This window comes from Zingiber officinale, chromosome 2A (genome assembly GCF_018446385.1).
Source record: "Zingiber officinale cultivar Zhangliang chromosome 2A, Zo_v1.1, whole genome shotgun sequence".
In the NCBI taxonomy this organism is placed as follows: domain Eukaryota; kingdom Viridiplantae; phylum Streptophyta; class Magnoliopsida; order Zingiberales; family Zingiberaceae; genus Zingiber; species Zingiber officinale.
In genome coordinates, this window is record NC_055988.1 from 21,762,365 (window position 1) to 21,783,591 (window position 21,227).

Sequence of the window (21,227 nt, forward strand, 5' to 3'; positions counted from 1 at the left end):
AGGTAATAAGTAGGCTTATGATAAAAAAAAGTGTGCTCATCATGTTGAGTATTAATGATAAGTGGCGTGCCCTATTTTCAAGATGTTAGAATGACATCAGCTCGAGCAGAGTGGCGGTACAAGGACTGAATGCCCGGTTGGGAAGTAAGGGACACCAAAAGCACCAGCAACTAAGTATAACATCACAAGGAGCTAAAGGATAGAACAATGAGCGAACGTTCGATTGGTGGACAATAGATGCAAACAACACAAGTGTCTAGTCAATCGGGCCTACAACATCCTTCGACTAGACTTGAAGAGGAGGCTTGTGATACAGTGAATGATGTAGAACCCCCAAAGTCAGGTCAAAGTCTAGAGGGCCTACTAATATAACAGTCAAAGTCAAGAAGGGGTCAATACTCGGGGCCAGCATGGTCGATCATCTCGGCCGAGCAGTCGTTCGATCAGATCCTTGGTCCGGTTGGATCCCAAATCCCTCAATATTAATGAAACACCAAGCCAAGTGAGTATCATTCAGAGTCGAGTCCTCGCTCCTCGAGATAACAAGGTTGATTATTTTGGTCGGGGAGTCTAGCCATCAGACCTATGGTCTGATCGGACAAGCAGGACACTTGGTTCTACCTAACTCTTTGGTACAAGCAGAGAGGCTGAGCGAAAACTGAGTCCCTGATAACATTCATTAAATCTAATTTGACCGCTCTTGCAAGTGACATTTGAGCGGACTACAGAAGGGACTAGGTCAAGTTGCCAGCTCAGTATATTACAGGCCCCTCAACCCAACGACTCAACATTCCTTCTTGTCACTTTGTGTTATGGTTGTCATAGAATCAAAGGAATATCACTTATGCAAGTTGTACACTAGAAGTTTTTACCCTGCAAAACATGGAGATTGTAGGTTCATTTTGAAAAAGATGTCAGAACATCATTATGGTCCATCCTGTTTTGGCAATGCATCAAGATTCGTGCAAAGAGGAAAATTAACACTATAAAAGGAAGTCTCCACCTACAGACATGAATACACTTACGTTACGAAAATGCTACGCATCTACTGTTGATAACTGTTCACTACCTACTGTTCGATCCATCACTGACTTAAGCGTCGGAGTGCCTGCGCCGAGGACCCTTCCCTAACTCTGTTGCTGATGTTCCCATTGACACGCAGCACAACTTGGAGTCATTTTTTCCAGCTAGGAGTCTTCGCACAGTCAACATCAGAGCCACTTGTCTAGTGCGTCATCATCTTCCCCGCTTTCAAACAGGATCATAGGGTTTAGGAGTTTAGGGGTTTAGGTTTTAGAATGAGGGTTTAAGGTTTTAGGATTTAGGGGGTTAGGTCTATGATTTAAAGTTTAAGGTTTAAGGTTTAAGGTTTAAGGTTTAGAGTTTTAGAGTATATTTATAGTTTAAGATTTTATATTTAAGATTTAGGGTTTAGGGTTTTAAGATTTCAAATTTAGAGTCTTATAGTTTATGGTTTAGAATTTAAGATTTTAGAATTTTTAGTATTTAGGATTTAAGATTTATGGTTTAGGATTTTATGATTTCGGTTTAGATATTAAATCAATTTTATTTAATCAAAAATATTACAAATAAAACACTTATATATTTAAACAATTATTATTATTTAATTAAAATTTAATCTCACTATAATATTTTAACTATGTTAAATAATTTTGATTAAATTTAATTAAGTTAATAAATAATTTTTAATATATAAGTTATTTATTTATAATATTTTTGATTAAATTAAATTAAATTAATTTATTTTGATATGACGCAGATGAATCCCATGTGCCGGTGACGGTGGTGTCGTAGTGTAGATTTTTTTTTTATTAATTCCAGTGAAATGAATCAACGGCTGATTCACTGAAGCTGAAACTTTGGTCTGTCTCGCCTCCCGTTAAAATATGCGGGGGCCACCGTCTTGATTAGCCCTTCTAGTCTACGCCTTACCTTTTCGACGTCCCATCTTCTTAACCCACTTTCTGTACCTCTTCTTCCCTTCCTCCATTGATTCAATCGCCCTCCCCCTTTCACTCCGCCCGGCCGGCCGCTTCATTTATTCAAGCGACCAGTGGATTTTGCATGGAGCCCGGAGAAGGACCTTCTTCATCCTCTGCCGCCGGCGATCCTCCTCCTCCTCCTCCTCCTCCTCAAGCTCAGCCGCCACCGCAGCAACCTGCAGTACTGAGCCGCTACGAGTCGCAGAAGAGGCGTGACTGGAAGACCTTCCTGCAGTACCTGAAGAACCACAGGCCGCCGCTGGCGCTTGAGCGGTGCAGCGGCGCGCACGTCATCGAGTTTCTCAAGTACCTCGACCAGTTCGGGAAGACGAAGGTGCATATCTCCGGGTGCACCTTCTTCGGCCAGTCCAAACCTCCCTCCTCCTGCGCCTGCCCCCTCCGCCAGGCCTGGGGCTCCCTCGACGCCCTCATCGGCCGCCTCCGAGCCGCCCACGAGGAGGAGAGCGGCGGGAACCAGGAGTCCAACCCCTTAGCCGCCCGCGCCGTCCGAATCTACCTCCGCGAGGTCCGCGACGCCCAGGCCGAGGCCCGCGGCATCCCCTACCAGAAGAAGAAGAAGAAGAAACGCAAGCCGCCCTCTTCTTCCTTCCCGCCGGCTACTCCCACCTCGACGGCGCCGGACAAATTATCCTCAGATGCCTCCGGCGGCGGTTCGTCCTGATCCGCTTCATAATATTATATCATAATTATATTCTCCTAGTTAATTTCCCCCGGCCATTTTTTTCGGTTAGTATTATTTTCCTAAACAATTAAATCCATCGGAGGTCGTCGATCATCATTACGTGGACAATCAAAGAGAGTTAATTAACGCATGAGAAGCAGAGCTCTCGACCTTAATTCGTGGCATTCTTCAGATATATTCGCAGCAAATTAATTATCTCATTATTAATTACTTATTTCAGGGATTAAATGATCGATAAAGTAGAGGAAAATCGGCCATATGTCGTCCTTCCACTAGATCTGCACAGCCGACAGTTCCAACTGCAGTATTTCTTTCTCTTGTTATCCTCTGGCAGTAATAATTTCCATTTACAGTTGACTGTTCTCGTCCTGCTCTTAGACAAAATCCGAAAATCCGAGTTATTGTCACTTTATGATCGATTAATTAATCGAGTTGACCGAACTTATTACAGTAGATACATGCATACGTATGGTGATCATATATTCTGGAGCATAATTGAGCACTGAGAAAGCCTAATAAATATTATTTTCTTCTGCATAAAATACTGATTGTTATGCGAGGAACAGGCACGCAAATTAAAAATGCAAAATAGAGGGCCGAGTACGGAGCCTCTCTAGATTTTTTTTTTTTTTTTCTCTTCATTTGAGGGGGAAAACAAACAAATATATATATATATATATATATATATATATATATAATTCTATTCGAAATCTGAGTTAGATGAACATCGGATGAGCTGTTGTTGATATTAACGGAGAGACGATTAGGACACCCTTCTCGTATGCGCCTACAAGAATGGATCCCCACGTGGTGCTGACGGACGAGGATGATTGAATCAGCGGTACTTGAGCTCTGTGCACACTCAGCCAAGCACACAGAACGTTAGAGTCCAGAAACCAGGGAAAAGTCCCCAGAGCAGACCTTCTGACACTCAACTCAGGTACTTTTTCCCCAGAAGAACAGTGTACGAAAGATAAAGAAAAGTAGAAGTGCGAGAGAGCGTACCTGCGCAAAGGAGAGGACCTTCCTTTTTATATGACAATGCGTACCTCTGGAGCCTGACTGATGTCAGAGAATATCGGGTGTCAGGACCTGTTTGGTGATAAAGGACGCGTGACACCCTTTTGTGGGCTAGAAGAAGGTTTCATTTGTAGATGATCGCAGATCATTGGAATATTTCCTGACATACAACAGTTATTCTCTGACAGACGATTACAATTCCATAACCTTGTTGTTGTGTAGCACCTTCTGTCCCGACCGGATAGGGCAACTCAGGTGGATCTGTCGGGTATAACATCTGGCCTAAACCTTGAGGGGTGGGGAGCTGTGGTGGGATCGTCCAAGAGTCGACTAGGAGTTGGCTGACCGGAGGTTATCTTACTGAGAGAACCAGGCCTGGATATAAACGAGCCATGAGAATCCGACCAGTCATATTCGAGTCAGATATCACCCTGACTGCCCACCATGTCTTAGACCAGGGTGTCTCAGATCTAGGGTCCTGGTCCGTGAGAACCCAATCGGGAACCATATTGCTGACGTCATCGCATAGTCCTACTTCTTCTTTCCTTAACTGCTGACTACCACATCCCCTTGACTTCTGACTGCCACGTCTCCTTAACTTCTCTGCCACGTCCCCTTGACTTCTGAATGTCACGTTCTCTTGACTTCTGACTGGACTTTTGACTGTCACGTTTCCTTAACTCCTGACTGTTACATCCCCTTGACTCCTGACTGCCCGACTTTATCGGACCCCACTATTATGCACCGTATCACAAGCCTCCCCCCCCCCCCTAAAGTCTAGTCGAAGGAGGCTCAAGTCCGACTGACTAGACTCAGGCTCTAGTTTACTTATTCCACCATGACGTCCTTAAATGCTGCTCCTTTTTCCTAGATCCTCGGATGTGTAACATGTTTAATCACCCAATCAATCTCGGGGGAAGAGCCTCAAAACCCCTTCGAAGCCGATGCTTCACATGTTTCTCTTTAAAAGGGGTTAACTCCCTTTATACCATTGTGCTTTTCTTGCTAACTTCTCTTGACCATGGAATCTATCTCCAAGTCTGATGAGGTGTTATCCTTATGCCAACAACTACCTCATCTAACTTAGTTACTTATTTAGAAGGATACTGCTTTAGCCGAGATGACGCAAGACAAGGGTCTTCAATCTTCTTTCCACCGAGACATTGAGGAACTTTGATTAGCCGCTAAATCTTAGGCCCGGGCTGAAGCAGCATTGAAACAGAAAGCTTATACAGACCTGGAGAGCCAAGCCCAATTCCTGATCTATTTGAAAGAGCAACATGTCTCTTCCATAATCCTTCTTTAAGAAGAAAATCGGCTCAAAGACGAAACTATTGCTCAGCAAGTTGCATTATTTAGTCTACCAAGGTGGAGCTTATTCAGGCACGATCTTACTTGGAGCAGGCAAGTCAAGATATTTTATCAAATAAATGAAAATCTGGTCGGGCTTCAGTCTTTGTTTTTTTTTCCTTTCTTCCCTAGCACTTCTTTTACTTTATGCAGACCTCGAGGGAGGTTAGTGAAGGCTTTGTCTGCTGATAACCTGTCCGGGTATAAGAGTGTAGAAAAATAACCATGAGCTACTAAGTGCGGGAGTGTGTTTGTTTATAGCTCGTGCTAAGGCGCGAGTGCGAGAGTCTGAAATCCCGACCGAGAGGTCATTGGTCGTGAGAGCAAGCTCACTTATAACTCACGCTCAAGCGAGAGTCTGGAGGTGTGAGAGCATACTCACTTATAATTCGCACTGGGGCGAGAGTCTGGAGGCGTGAGAGCATGCTCACTTATAACTCGCGCAAGGGCAAGAGTCTGGAATCCCGATTGAGAGGTAGTTAGTCATGAGAGCAAGCTCACTTATAACTCGCATTGGGGTGAGAGTCTGGAGGTATGAAAGCATGCTCACTTATAACTTGCGTCGGGGCAAGAGTTTGGAATCCCGACCGAGAGATTGTTGGTCATGAGAGCAAGCTCACTTATAACTCGCGCTGGGGCGAGAGTCTGGAATCCCGACCGAGTGGTCATTACTCGTGAGAGCAAGCTCACTTATAACTCGTGTTGGGGCGAGAGTCTGGAGGCGTGAGAGCATGCTCACTTATAACTCGCGCTGGGGCAAGAGTCTGGAATCCCGACCGAGAGGTCATTGGTCGTGAGAGCAAGCTCACTTATAACTCGCGCTGGGGTGAGAGTCTGGAATCCCGACCGAGAGGTCATTGGTCATGAGAGCAAGCTCACTTATAACTCGCGCTGGGGCGAGAATCTAGAATCTCGACCGAGAAGCCCTTGATCGTGAGAGCAAGCTCACTTATAACTCACACTAGGACGAGAGCCTGGAGGCGTGAGAGCATGCTCACTTATAACTCACGCTAGGGCGAGAGTTTGGAATCCCGACCGAGATGTCGTTGGTCATGAGAGCAAGCTCACTTATAACTCACGCTGGGGCGAGAGTCTGGAATCCCGACCGAGAGGTTGTTGGTCATGAGAGCAAGCTCACTTATAACTCGCACTGGGGCGAGAGTCTAGAGGTGTGAGAGCATGCTCACTTATAACTCGCGTCGGGATAAGATTCTGGAGGCATGAGAGCGTGCTCACTTATAACTCGCGTCGGGATAAGAGTCTGGAGGCATGAGAGCGTGCTCACTTATAACTCACGTTGGGGCGAGAGTCTAGAGGCCTGACTAGGAAGTGATCTAGAGGTCTGACCGAGAAGTGATCTGGAGGCCTAACCAGGAAGCAATTTAGAGGCCTAACTGGGAATTGATCTGGAGGCCTGACCAGGAAGCGATCTGAAGGTCTGACCGGGAAGTGATCTGGAGGCCTGACTGGGAAGTGATCTGGAGGCCTGACCAGGAAGCAGTCTGGAGGCCTGACTAAAACTTGATCTGGAGACCTGACCAGGAAGTGATCTGACTATGCAACGATCTGGAGGCCTGACCAGGAAGCAGTCTGAAGGCCTGATTAGGACTTGATTTGGAGACCTTACTAGGAATGGATATGGAGGCCTGACCAGGACTTGATCTAGAGACTTGACCAGGAATTGATCTGGAAGTCTGACCAGGACTTGGTTTAGATGAGCAGAATATGTGGCTTGAAGGGATTGTGCTCGGGGACTTAGCCTTCATGCTCCCGCGACCACAAAGTGTAATACATAAGGCTTTAGTCAAATTTAAACCTTACTTTGATTTCGAGGAAAAGGTGTCAAATTTTTATCAACATTTCCCGTTGCCTTCTTCTTCGTTTTCCGAGGCTGCCGCATGGAATTTTCAGTCCTCGAGGCATGGTCTTCACGAGGTAGGGCGTTCTTGTTCGCATATCCCCCCCCTTTATGATTTTTCTGTCACTTAGCTTCCATCATAAATGTCCTTTCATAGGGAGATGACACGTGTCCCACGAACTTTACTTGTCATAATGTATGACACGCTTTTTGCACGCGGCCCCAAATCGCTTCCGCTTCTCGATCTGACGGTTGACGTGTGTTATGCGGTTTCAGTTGTTCGTCTCGCTTCCCGATATTTCCTAAGGGTTTTGATTAAAAAACCCTAAGGGCACGTTTGGTTCAGAGTTATCCTTGATAACCTTAGTTATGCATCCAAGGTTATTAAGAATAACCTTGTTTGGTTTAAGTAATTCATGATTCCTAAGTCATGATGCATACCTGACACATCAGCAATTCGGGCATATAACCCGGAATCACAAAAGCTCATAAAAGTGGGTTTTCCTTGATTCCGAGGTTAACATAAATTTTAAGACAAAAGTATCCTTCATTATTTACTGTTTGAGACAAAAATAACCTTACAGATCTATCAAATTTCGATTTTCCACTCGGATATTCACAAAAAAACCCTAACCAGTGTTCGTCGCTCCTCCACTCAGATACAGAGTGATCCAGCGGTTAGAATAGGGGACCCCCATTCTGAGGGGTCAATGCCACGCGGTAGTCAAAGGCCCAGGTGGCCGATCGGATAAGGAGGGGCCGACCCCCCCGGCCGACCGACCGGTGAATAGCCGATGGCAAAAGTCGCCCTGACAGAAGTCGGGATGTGAGTTCCGTCCGGCCAGCACTTAAGATAAGCGTCGTCCAGACGGACTTCCCATCCAGCCGGCTGGCCAGACGCCCTGGCCTGTGATTGGTAGAGAGGGACAAGAACATCTTATGACAGTTGTCAAGCCCTATGGTTAGGCCGTACTACAAGTCTGATAACGGGGTGTTCTGTTGTCCCATCGACGACGTGCTGGGACTGTAGCAGTATGGCGTCAGGTAAGCTTTCTGACATACACATACCGAGGTATGGGCTATGGACACGTATGCGCCTCGGTGGACGTGTAGGAGCTCTTTTACCGCGCTATATAAAGAGCTTCATACTTCGCCGGAGGTACGGGTGAATATACTTTTAGAGCCACTTTCTTCATTGCTTGCTTGCCTGACTTGAGCGTCGGAGGGTCGCCGCCGGGAACCCCTTCCCGGCCCGATTTCTGTGCAGGTTCGCCGGAGCTTCGTGCAACCAGAAGAAGATCCACACCAGTAGCCGGGGAGCGCCACGTGCCCAGCGTCCGTTGGTTCAGCATTCGGACAGGATCAAATTGGCGACGTCTGTGGGAACGCACCTGTATCCGAACGGAAACAATGGACGAGGCTGGACGACAACACACGGTGACGCTTTCCACGGAGGAACTTGACGCTCTGATCGAGTTGAGGGCCGCCAAGCTCGTGGAACAAAAACAGAAAGCAACAGCCGAGCGGCCAGAGCAACAAGCAACATCAGCGTCTGGCGGTCGAGCGGAAGCACCACCTGCCACCGTTGCATTTCATCGGGCTCTATTCCGCACCCCCAAAGCCGCACCCACTCATAGAGATCGGGGATCTTCTTCTGATGAGAGGCCGAGACGAGATGATAGAAAAGGGAAAGCCCCCCGAGCAGACTCATCTCCCGAGCGGATTAATCGCCACTTTCAGAGGCTATTCTACGAGACTCTCTGCCCAAGCACTACGTGCCTCCGACGATCGGCGAATACAATGGAACCCCCGATCCGGACGATCATTTGGGCAAGTTTGATAACACGGCAACCTTGCATCAATACACAGATGGGTCAAGTGTCGGGTTTTCCTCACCACCCTATCTGGATCGGCTCAACGATGGTTTCGGAGGTTGCCGGACGGATCCATCACCAGCTTCAAAGACTTCCAGACGGCCTTCCTCCATCATTTTGCAAGCAGTCGGCGCTATCAAAAAACCAGTGTTAGTCTGTTCGCCATCAAACAAGAAGCCCGTGAATCGCTCCGAGCTTACATCCAGCGGTTCAACAAAGTGGCCATGGATATTCCAACGGCCACCTCGGAGACCATGATGAATGCCTTTACACAGGGCCTCGTGGATGGGGATTTCTTCCGATCGCTCATTCGGAAGCCGCCCGCGAGACTATGATCACATGCTACACCGGGCCAACGAATACATCAACGTGGAGGAAGCGCAAGCGGCCAGGAAAAAAGAAACTCCAACTGAGCGGGCCCCTCCTGTCGAGCGGAAACAGCACGCCGCTCATCAGCTGCCCAGAGAACCGAGGGCCGAAGCAATCTGCTCCCCCCATGCCAGGTCTCACGTGCAAGAGGTAGCTGCCGCCCGGCCCAAGCCAAAGAAGAAATGGACCCCGATGTTCTGCTCCTTCCACCGGACAGATACGCACAACACAAGGGATTGTCGAAGTCTTCCCTTCGTGGCTCATCCCGTTCCCCGGAATGTCGGCCGACGGTCTCCCTCAGTCGACAGGCGACAGAGAACTAATGAAGCCGATTGGACGCGAGCTGATAGGCGACAGCAACAGACTCCCGATCGGCATCGCTCCCCAAGGCAGGAGAATCGCCGAATGTCCAGAGAACGATCTCGACCATCCGCTCGGGAAGAAGAAAATAGAAGTAATACTTCCCGAGGCGAGATCAACATTATCGCTGGTGGGCCGACCGGAGGAGACTCCAATCGAGCAAGAAAGGCGAGCGTCCGGCAACTCTAGATCCATGCAGTCGGCTGTAGCCGAGAGCGAGCGAGTGGACCAGAAATCAGTTTTGGGCCCGGGGACTTGGAAGGAATTGAAGTGCCCCACGACGACGCTCTGCTCATCAAAGCGGTAATAGCCAACTACACTATTCACCGCGTTTTTTTTGACACAGGAAGCTCGGTTAACATCATATTTAAGAAGGCGTTCGATCAACTACAAATTGACCGAGCCGAGCTGCTGCCCATGACAACCCCGCTCTACGGGTTTACGGGCAATGAAGTCCTGCCGGTCGGACAAATTCGGCTAGCCATCTCACTGGGAGAAGAGCCGCTTAGGAGGACGCGGACAGCGAACTTCGTGGTGGTGGACTCTCCCTCATCCTACAACGTCATTTTGGGACGACCGACGCTCAGCGAGTTCCGGGCGGCCGTCTCCACCTTCCACTAGGGGAGGTACGGGAAGACCAACTGGCAGCTCGGCGATGCTACATTGAAATGGTCCGAGCAGAAGCAAGTTCCGCTCGGAAATCGCCACGGATCGAGGTGAATGCTATAACTGAAAAACCTCCCTCTTTAGTTTATGAAGAAAAAGAGGAAGTGCAGATACACCCAACCCGATCGGAGGATACGACATTCATCGCGTCCGATCTGGAGGCCAACCAGAAGGAGGAGGTGATCCAATGCCTCAGAAGAAACCATGATGTCTTCGTCTGGTCGACACATGACCTGCCCGGAATTTCACCAAGTATTGTGCAGCATGAGCTCCACGTCCGACCGGACGCTCGGCCAGTCAAGCCGAGAAAAAGAGATTTCAGCGCCGAGCAGAACGCCATCATCCGGGCGGAGGTGGAGAAGCTTCTGGAAGCCGGCCATATACGCAAGGTGCAGTTCCCGAACTGGCTGGCGAACGTAGTATTAGTCTCCAAGACGGGCAACAAGTGGAGAGTATGCATAGATTTTAGGGATCTCAACAAAACCTGCCCGAAAGACTTTTATCCTCTGCCCCGGATAGATCAGCTAGTGGACTCTACGGCCGGCTGCGAATTAATATGTATGCTCGACGCTTACCAAGGCTATCATCAAGTGCCGCTCGCCCGTGAAGATCAAGAAAAAGTTAGCTTCGTGACGGCCGATGGCACCTATTGCTATAATGTGATGCCGTTCGGATAGAAGAATGCCGGAGCCACATATCAGCGCTTGATAAATAAAGTGTTCAGAGAGCAGATCGGGCGAAATCTGGAAGTGTATGTGGACGACATTCTCATCAAGTCCGTCCGAGCGACCGATCTCTTCAAAGACGTGGAGGAAACCTTCCGAACGCTACGCAAATATGGTGTCAAGCTAAATCCCCAGAAGTGCCTGTTCGGAGCAAAAGGAGGACGTTTCTTGGGGTACATAGTGACCGAGCGGGGCATCGAAGCAAATCCCAACAAGGTGAAAGCTCTACAAGACATGCCGCCTCCAAGAAATACAAGGGAAGTGCAGCGTTTGACCGGTCGGATAACTGCTCTGTCTATATTCATCTCCAAAACTGCCGACCGGAGCCTTCCTTTTTTCAAAATCTTGCGCAAGGCTACTAAGTTTCACTGGGATGAAGAATGCGATCGGACGTTCGAAGACTTGAAGGCATATCTGAACTCCCTCTCGGTATTAGCCAAGCCGGCTACGGGTGAGCCATTATGTATTTACTTGTCTTCAACCGAGCAAGCAATCGGCTCGGCATTAGTGATGGCGAGCGGAGAAGAGCCCGTGTATTTCCTTAGTCATATTTTAAAAGATGCTGAATCTCGCTACACTGGGTTTGAGAAGCTGGCTTTCGCTCTGGTCCTCGCCGCTCGGCATCTTCGTCCATACTTCCTGGCGCATACCATCATTGTCAAAACCAATAGCCCGCTCGGGCGTGTATTATTGAATCCAGAAGCGTCCGGGCGGCTCATCAAATGGACAACGGAGTTAAGCGAATTTGACATCCAGTACCAGCCCCGCTCGGCAATCAAAGCACAATCCTTGGCAGATTTTGTGACTGAGGTGCAGAATTCAGAGCCAGAAGCTATGTGGAAAATATTTATGGACGGATCATCCACTCGGCTCGGAAGCGGGATTGGAATACTGTTGCTCTCCCCACAAGGAGAAAAGATGCACTTATCCGTCCGGCTGGATTATAAAGCTACGAACAATGAAGCAGAATATGAGGCCCTCATAGCCGGCTTGCAGGCAGCACGGCATGTGGGTGCCGGTCGGGTAACGCTTCATTCAGATTCCCAGTTGGCCGCTCAGCAGCTCACAGGTACTTTTGAAATCAACAACGCTCGGCTCAAGCTTTACGCTCAAGCCTTCGAGAAACTCAGGGCCGACTTTAGAGAAGTTATTATCCAGAAGATACCCCGAGCGGAGAACCAAGCGGCTGACGAGTTAGCCAAACTTGCAAGCTCAATAACGTCGATCGCCATCCAGCAGCCAATTGAACTTATCCGTCCGGCTGGATTATAAAGCTACGAACAATGAAGCAGAATATGAGGCCCTCATAGCCGGCTTGCAGGCAGCACGGCATGTGGGTGCCGGTCGGGTAACGCTTCATTCGGATTCCCAGTTGGCCGCTCAGCAGCTCACAGGTACTTTTGAAATCAACAACGCTCGGCTCAAGCTTTACGCTCAAGCCTTCGAGAAACTCAGGGCCGACTTTAGAGAAGTTATTATCCAGAAGATACCCCGAGCGGAGAACCAAGCGGCTGACGAGTTAGCCAAACTTGCAAGCTCAATAACGCCGATCGCCATCCAGCAGCCAATTGAACAAGTATCTTTGGTGGCACACGTCGACCGGATGGAAGCCCTCACGTTTCCGAGCGACTGGAGGACATCCATCACGGAGTTTCTGCGTTCGGGCGCCACACCTTCCGATCAGAATGAAGCTCAGCTGCTAAGGAGGAGAGCCGGTCGGTTCACACTCATCGGCGATCAGCTCTACAAGAAGGCTTTCTCACGCCCGCTGTTGAAATGCGTGAGCTCTGAGGACTCGGCTTACATCCTCCAAGAAGTACATCAAGGATCATGCGGAGGGCATCCGGGCGGACGATCGCTGGCTAAGAAGATCCTGTTGGCCGGGTACTTCTGGCCAACCTTACAAGCAGACGCCGCTCGGACCGTGTCGACGTGCCTTTCTTACCAAAAGTACCATAACTTCTATCATCGACCGGCAGAGGAAATGAAGGCATCAACAGTCTCATGTCCGTTCGACCAGTGGGGAATGGATATCGTTGGTCCATTTCCTATGGCGACCGGACAGCGGAAATTTCTGCTTGTGGCGGTCGATTATTTTTCCAAGTGGGTGGAGGCCGAGCCACTAGCCAGGATCACCGAGCAGATGGTCAAGAAATTTATTTGGCAGAACATCATCTGTCGGTTCGGCATCCCTCGACGACTTATTTCCGACAACGGACGGCAGTTCACCGGAAAGTTGCTCGAAGATGGGTGCCAAAGCTATGGCATCGAGCAACACTTCACATCTGTAGCCTATCCCCAAAGCAACGGTCAAGCCGAAGTAGCCAATTGGGAAATTCTTCGCATTCTGCGCGCTCGGCTCGACCATTTGGGAGGAAGTTGGGTGGATGAAGTGTCGGGCGTCCTATGGGCCATCCGAACAACTCCAAAGGAAGGAACGGGCGTCACGCCTTTTCATCTGGTATACGGCGGTGAAGCGGTGATTCCCGTCGAAGTCGGTGTCGAATCCGTCCGGATCCAGAATTACGATGACAACAACGCCGAGCGGAGGAACACGGAGCTGGATTTGGTCGAAGAAGAGAGAGCCAAGGCATCCGTCCGGCTGATGGCGTACCGTCAAAGGATGAAGCAGAATTACAACCGGCGAGTAATCCCAAGATCCTTCCAGGTCGGTGATCTTGTCTGGAAGAAAGTGAAGCCGGTCGGCGACGTCGGCAAGCTAGAAGCTCCGTGGGCAGGTCCTTTCAAAATCATCGAAAAGCTCCGCTCGGGCGCTTACTATTTGGAGGATGAAGACGGACGGCAGCTGGATCGGCCATGGAGTGCAAATCATCTCCAGCCTTATAGAGTTGGGTGAAAGGTGCACTGATGTAATTTATTTTTGTGTATATTATATTCGCCCATGTCCTTGTAATGCAGGAAGCAGAAATGAATTAAAGGATGGCTAGTATGCCCGCCGAGCGGTTGTGTTAAAAGTAGCCTTAAAGGTCGTCGAGCTCCGACGTTAAATATCGAGAGACGAGCCGGCGTCTATAAACATCCGAGCGGAAGGCCGTCGAGCTCCGACGTTAAATATCGAGAGACGAGCCGGCGTCTATAAACGTCCGAGCGGAAGACCGTCGAGCCCCGACGTTAAATATCGAGAGACGAGCCGGCGTCTATAAACATCTGAGCGGAAGGCCGTCGAGCCCCGACGTTAAATATCGAGAGACGAGCCGGCGTCTATAAATAAGCCGAGCGGAAGACCGTCGAGCTCCGACGTTAAATATCGAGAGACGAGCCGGCGTCTATAAATAAGCCGAGCGGAAGACCATCGAGCCCCGATGTTAAATATCGAGACGAGCGAAAGACCGTCGAGCCCGACGTTAAATATCGAGAGACGAGCCGGCGTCTATAAATAAGCCGAGCGGAAGACCGTCGAGCTCCGACGTTAAATATCGAGAGACGAGCCGGCGTCTATAAATAAGCCGAGCGAAAGACCGTCGAGCTCCAACGTTAAATATCAAGAGACGAGCCGGCGTCTATAAACGTCCGAGCGGAAGACCGTCGAGCTCCGACGTTAAATATCGAGAGACGAGCCGGCGTCTATAAACGTCCGAGCGGAAGACCGTCGAGCTCCGACGTTAAATATCGAGAGACGAGCCGGCGTCTATAAATAAGCCGAGCGGAAGACCGTCGAGCTCCGGCGTTAAATATCGAGAGACGAGCCGGCGTCTATAAATAAGCCGAGCGGAAGACCATCGAGCTCTGACGTTAAATATCGAAAGACGAGCCGGCGTCTATAAACGTCCGAGCGGAAGACCGTCGAGCTCCGACGTTAAATATCGAGAGACGAGCCGGCGTCTATAAACGTCCGAGCGGAAGACCGTCGAGCTCCGATGTTAAATATCGATAGACGAGCCAGCGTCTATAAATAAGCCGAGCGGAAGATCGTCGAGCCCCGACGTTAAATATCGAGAGACGAGCCGGTGTCTATAAATAAGCCGAGCGGAAGACCGTCGAGCTCCGACGTTAAATATCGAGAGACGAGCCGGCGTCTATAAATAAGCCGAGCGGAAGACCGTCGAGCTCCGACGTTAAATATCGAGAGACGAGCCGGCGTCTATAAACATCCCAGCGGAAGGCCGTCGAGCTCCGACGTTAAATATCGAGAGACGAGCCGGCGTCTATAAACATCCGAGCGAAAGGTCGTCGAGCTCCGACGTTAAAAATCGAGAGATGAGCCGGCGTCTATAAACGTCCGAGCGGATAGCCATCCACGTGATGCATTCCGGCGATAAGAGCCGACCAACGCCAGATCCTGTTCTTTAAGGCCAACATACGGCCGAGCGGCTCGCTTAGCAAAAATATATGAAAAACTCTATGAGGTAAGGTGCAAAGTGATAGATGGGTAATAGGAATTAAGGTGAACGACAATTATTTCGCGCGCCGAGCGACTACGCAGTTGCATGACGAAAGACATTTTTTGAAGACAATCGGATTGAGTCCGTCTTAGAGTATGAAGCCGAGCGGTTTGAATCCGTGTTAGAGTATGAAGCCGATCGGATGAGTTTAAAGGAACACTTTAAACATGACGAAAGAAAAATTTCTCGCCAAAACAAAAGTTGCAGGAACGGAAAGATGATCTATTTGCGTCAAACGCTGGGCAAACAAAAGGAATTACAACAAAAATAAGTTTGGCCGAACGACGATACAAAAAGGTTGATAAAAAACACGCCTCACGCGTCAAAATCAAAAAGAGCATCTGGAATGGCGCCCATCACGGTAGCCAGATCCTCTGGAGGGATGGTCAGCTCGACGGGAAGGTGGCCTTTGGTCTTCAAGTAATCCACCGCCGCCTTAATCGCCTCTTCGAAAGTGAGGGAAATCTTGTCGGTGAATCTCTCTCCGAAGTCGTCCGAGCGGACAAATGCCTTCCTCACTTCGTCATAGCGAGCCGACTCCCCCTCCTGATACTCTTTGAGCGCAGCTCGGGAAGCATCGTTGGCGGCATGGAGATCCTTCAAGTCTTCTTCAAATTTAAGAAGATCGGCCGAGCGGCCCTCCTTCTCAGTGGCCAGAAGGGCATCCAGATCCTTGATGCGTTGCTCTAGCCCTCTGATCTCCACCTTCATTAGGTTCATGTCATCGATGGCCTTGCGCTTCCGAGTGGTCGCCGTCTTGATCTCTTTATCTCGTTGTTTGACCACAGCTTCAAGCCAAGCGACCTCACTCGACAGATCGGAAGTGCGTCTCCGTTCGGCTTCCAAAAGCTTTTTGCTCTTCTCCAAAGCAGTCGTGGATTGCCCTTGGCTTGCCTCCGAAAATTTAAGTTTTTTCATTTCTTCCTCCAGCTCAGCCAGTCGATTGCTGACTGCGATCTGCTCTACCCAACTCTGCGAATGAAGGCAGTTAAGTTAAAAACGCAAATAAAAAATATCAGTAAAGCCAAAAGGCATACCCCGGTCGCCTGCTGCAGGTTACTGTCCCCTAGCTGACTGGGGGACATAAGCGCGACGCGTACGCGCGCGTCCTCCCAAACTTTGGCGAGCGGACCGGTGAGGGTGATCTGCTGTTCGGGAACAGATGGCCGATCGGCAGCCAGTAGGTATTCCTCCGAGGGAAATCTGAGGACAGTTTTTATCACCCTCGGGCCGCTCGAGTCATCTTGAGACGCAGCAGCATGCCCAGAGGACTCGCCGACCGGACGGTCGCCCAGTCGCCTAAGACGACGTAGAGTCTGAGTGGTGGAAGGTTGAGCCTCAGCGATGGTCGGCGGCAAGTCAAGCTGAGTCGGAGTGTGCTCCGAGGAGACCGCCTCAAAAACCACAGGAGCTTCATCGCTCCGCTCGGCAAGCTGCTCCCTTGGAGGAGGCTTTTGAGTGGCCTGCTCTAGCCGACGGCGCTTACGAGTCACCAAAGGTGCCTCGTCATCCGATCGGCCTTCCTCCTCGGCCTGGGCAGATGTGGTGATATTGGTCGCGGCCTCGTCAGTGGAGACGCGGGCGGCCGAAGCCTCGGGAGCAACCTGAGTTTCCTCGCTCCCTTCAGTCGTGTGGCCGGTCAGGACCAGCCCCCGTTCGGCCGCTTCCTTGTCCTTCACCGCCTCAATATTGGCGGCTTTCAGCTTGAGCTTTTCAGTTGCCTTTGCACGCCACATAACTTCACCTGCAGAAACAAAGAATAAATCAGTTAGAACAAAAGAAAAAGGGGAGATAAGAATCGCTTACTCAGGCTACAAGGCAGATCGGCTTGGATGGGGGACAAGCCGAATATATACATCACTCCAGGGAGGAGCAACTTGTCGATATCGTAGCGTTGACCGACCAGCTGGTTGGCCGCATGAAGATACGTCGAATGACTCTTGAATTTGCCAAGACCCGGTTGGTTCGGCACCGCCGTCTGCCACTTCGTTCGGAAGGCCGGCCGTTCGGGAAGACGCATAAAAAAGAAATGCTCCTTCCAATGCTTATTGGAGCTCGGCATATTGGTAAATAGGACGAAACCCGACCTAGATTGAAATATGAAGGTCCCCCACTCGGATTGTTTTGGGTAAAAGAAATAGTGGAAGATTTGGGGGTCCAGGGGGATATCATTCAACTTGAAAAGGACTATCACCCCGCTCAGCAACCTGATCGAGTTCGGGACTAACTGTCCGAGCGGGAGGCGAAAGTGGTTGCATATTTTGATGATGAACGGATGTGGAGGAAAGCGCAGCCCGGCCAAAAATTGGTCACGGAAGAAGCAAATGGTGCCGGGCGGCGGGTCATTCGGCCGATCGGAAGGAGTGGCTACAACTATTTCGTGGTCGGCCGGAATTTCATACGTCCGAATAAGACGCAATGCGTCTTCTTCATCGAATCGGCTCTCCATAGTCGTATACCAGAGACCAGGAGCGCCGACTGTAGGCGTAGAAGTACTCGCCATGGTCGAAACAGAAGCGATAATCGACAGAAAAACTAAAAGAAAATGCCGATAGAATGCAAAAGGAAGCAATACAGGAGGCGGGTAGCAGAAAAGGAAGGCTTACGGGTGCTAGAAAGATCGAGGAAAGGAAGAAGATGGCGAGTGCACCAAACAGGCAGGGAATGAGGATCGCCGAAGCAGAGAGAGCAGCGTGAGGGCGAAGTCGATGAAACAAGAAGGCGGCGGATAGAATTGGCCGCGAGATTTATAACGTTAGTGTCGAACGGCCGTGGCTGTCCGATTCAGGTCACGGAGAACGAGGTTATCATCTAGCCATTCATTTCAAACGGCTGCTGTCCCATCGGAGGTAACGCCACCGCCATACGCTGACAAGAGCAGGGTTACCACGTGTCAGCAGGACACTGGTCGCATTTAATGAATGCACCTTACCTTGCGTAGCGCACGTGATTGGCAGTGAGTGAAAGGATTTGATAGGAATTTGAAGGGAATACCGCCGACCGGCCGTGCAACTCTATGCCTAGCCGAGCGAACTAGTATAGTGACCATAGTCCAGTCAGATTGGCAATCCAGTCAGTCGGACTTCACCTCCTTCGACTAGACTTGAGGGGGAGGCAAGTGATCCGGCGGTTAGAACAGGGGACCCCCATTCTGAGGGGTCAATGCCACGCGGTAGTCAAAGGCCCAGGTGGCCGATCGGATAAGGAGGGGCCGACCCCCCCGGCCGACCGACCGGTGAATAGCCGATGGCAAAAGTCGCCCCGATAGAAGTCGGGATGTGAGTTCCGTCCGGCCAGCACTTAAGATAAGCGCCGTCCAGACGGACTTCCCGTCCAGCCGGCTGGCCAGACGCCCTGGCCTGTGATTGGTAGAGAGGGACAAGAACATCTTATGACAGTTGTCAAGCCCTATGGTTAGGCCGTACTACAAGTCTGATAACAGGGTGTTCTGTTGTCCCATCGACGACGTGCTCGGACTGTAGCAGTATGGCGTCAGGTAAGCTTTCTGACATACACATACCGAGGTATGGGCTACGGACACGTATGCGCCTCGGTGGACGTGTAGGAGCTCTTTTACCGCGCTATATAAAGAGCCTCATACTTCGCCAGAGGTACGCGTGAATAGACTTTTGGAGCCACTTTCTTCATTGCTTGCTTGCCTGACTTGAGCGTCGGAGGGTCGCCGCCGGGAACCCCTTCCCGGCCCGACTTCTGTGCAGGTTCGCCGGAGCTTCGTGGAGCTTCGTGCAACCAGAAGAAGATCCACACTAGTAGCCGGGGAGCGCCACGTGCCCAGCGTCCGTTGGTTCAGCATTCGGACAGGATCACAGAGAAAGACAAGCGGTTCTATTCGTTCGATCTCCCCTCTATTCGTCGTCATTCTATTCATTCGATCTCCCCTCTCCTTCCTCTGTGCAAGGGAAGTCGAACCCCGAATTCATGTCAGGTTCCTACGGCTCTGGCGGACCCGATGATGCTTCGCAACCTCCTCGCGACGACGGTTACGGACGAGATCGAGGAGGCGGAGGCGGGTACAATGGAAACCAAGGGAATCGAGGTGTTGTACTCTCTTATTGATGCTCGGGTGTCATTTTTTTTTCTCGTCTACCTGATAGTGTTAGGATTCTCCAGATCTAGGATTTGGGGTTTTGACTCGTCGTTTTGTATAGGTGGAGGTGGCGGGTACAATGGAGGTGGATATCAAGGTGGAGATCGTGGAAACCGGGGAGGTGGAGGTGGCCACCGAGGTGGTGGTCGTGGTGGTGGAGTTGGTGGGGAGGGGTATTGGCGCTGCCCAAACTTTTATTTTTCTTTTCTCGAAGTTGAGTTATCTTCCTGTATTGTGATTCCTTTATTTGTCCTATTTTTTGTGCAATAAAGTTTACTTCCTGGTGCAGTTGCAGAAATCTGAACTTTGCAAGAAGAGTGGAATGTAACAAATGTGGAGCTCTGTGTCTTGGCAGCGGCGCTGGTGGGGGCGGCGGTGGACGTGGTGGTGGTTATGGTGGTATTAACAAAGGTGATGGTGGTTAATTATGGTCACAGTAATAGAGGAGGTGATGGTGGCAGTGGTTACAATAGAGGTGGTGGTGATTATAATGATGGTCGAGGTGGTGGTCGTGAATGTTATAACAGTCGGAGTGTTGGATATTCTAGGGCGGGCTCGTGGTGGTGATTAAATCAAGGGTAATATGGTAAAATATCATGTTAGGTTATATACTAAAACCTCCAAATAAACAAAATTTTATTGGATTACTTAAATTACACCAAACAACCAATGATTATATTTCATTCGGTTATGTATCATAACTTGAACCAAACGCGCCCTAAAAGTTGCCCACCATTGTTCCCTATCGCTTCGTCTTCCTTCGACCTTTCTTTTTCTTCTTGCTTTCGTTTGCTCGCCTTCTTCTTCGTATTTCTCCTTGTCCTCTGTAAGTATTCTTCCTTCTTCATCTTCCACTCGTTCTTTCGATCCTATAATGGCCAGCGAGATGGAAGTGCCCTGGTATGCGTACCTCTGTTCCGACTTGGATAGGAGTGATCTTAGGGTGATTCAGTCGAGTTTGCAATTTTTCGAAGCCTACAAACTTCGTCCTCTGAGGCCCGATGACCATTCTTCTTCTTCGCCTGTCGATTTTGTGAACTTTTTCAAGGATCAGCTCCTTGGTGGTCTTCGCTTTCCTGTCCATCCATTCTTTTCTTCTATGAGCAGATACTTCAGCATTCCACTATCCTAATTCACCCCCAAGCCTTCCGCGTTATGTGTGAAATAGTGATCCTTTGTCGCCTCTATCAAATCCCCCTGCCTCCGCAGTTTTCCACTATTTTTATATCATCAAACGCTCGGAACCGGATGTCTTCATTGTGTAATCCCAGATCGGATACATATTTTTTAAGAAAATACCTTCTTCCAATCAAGGTTGGAAGTCTAGCAAAGATGAATTCATGGTAACTTTTTGTTTGTGGGGATTTAAGAGTATTATGAGCGTGTTACGGCGTCCACTAAAAACTAAAGAATACATATTGAGTCACGTCAAATGATGTCATTTGTCTTCGCTCGTTTGTTGATTAACCTATATAATGCACATCTAATCTAATTATAATCTTACGACAAAGTAAAGAAGAAATCTAGTTTAATCTAATGTAATCGACCATTGAATATTTAATTTCCACGTATCATTTCTTTGTAATCTAGTTTAATATCTAATTATAATCTTTCTTTGTTTTCATTAATTATATATATATATATATATAACATAAAACTGCGCCTTGGTCTTAGAGGTGGATGGTTCGATCCACGTATCGGCCATTGTGTAAATTTTGAAACACAAGTGAGAGGAAAATGTCTTATAATATATCGTAGTTAGAATTCAAACCGTGAATATTTAAAAAA

The 21,227-nt window shown here is 49.3% G+C and overlaps 1 protein-coding gene across 2 annotated transcripts; it reads left to right on the forward strand.

The window, feature by feature from the left end:
* The first annotated feature begins 1,968 nt into the window (after window positions 1-1,968).
* Window positions 1,969-19,757, forward strand: LOC122044452 (protein G1-like7). 2 transcript variants are annotated; one of them, XM_042604928.1, is made up of 2 exons: window positions 1,969-2,674; window positions 19,729-19,757. In XM_042604928.1, exons 1-2 carry the CDS (start codon window positions 2,086-2,088, stop codon window positions 19,740-19,742), a joined length of 603 nt encoding a protein of 200 aa, XP_042460862.1. In that variant the 5' UTR covers window positions 1,969-2,085; the 3' UTR covers window positions 19,743-19,757. The 2 variants fall into 2 exon arrangements, with proteins under 2 accessions (XP_042460862.1, XP_042460863.1); XM_042604929.1 differs by lacking the exon at window positions 19,729-19,757 and adding an exon at window positions 2,927-3,181.
* Window positions 19,758-21,227: the final 1,470 nt, after the last annotated feature.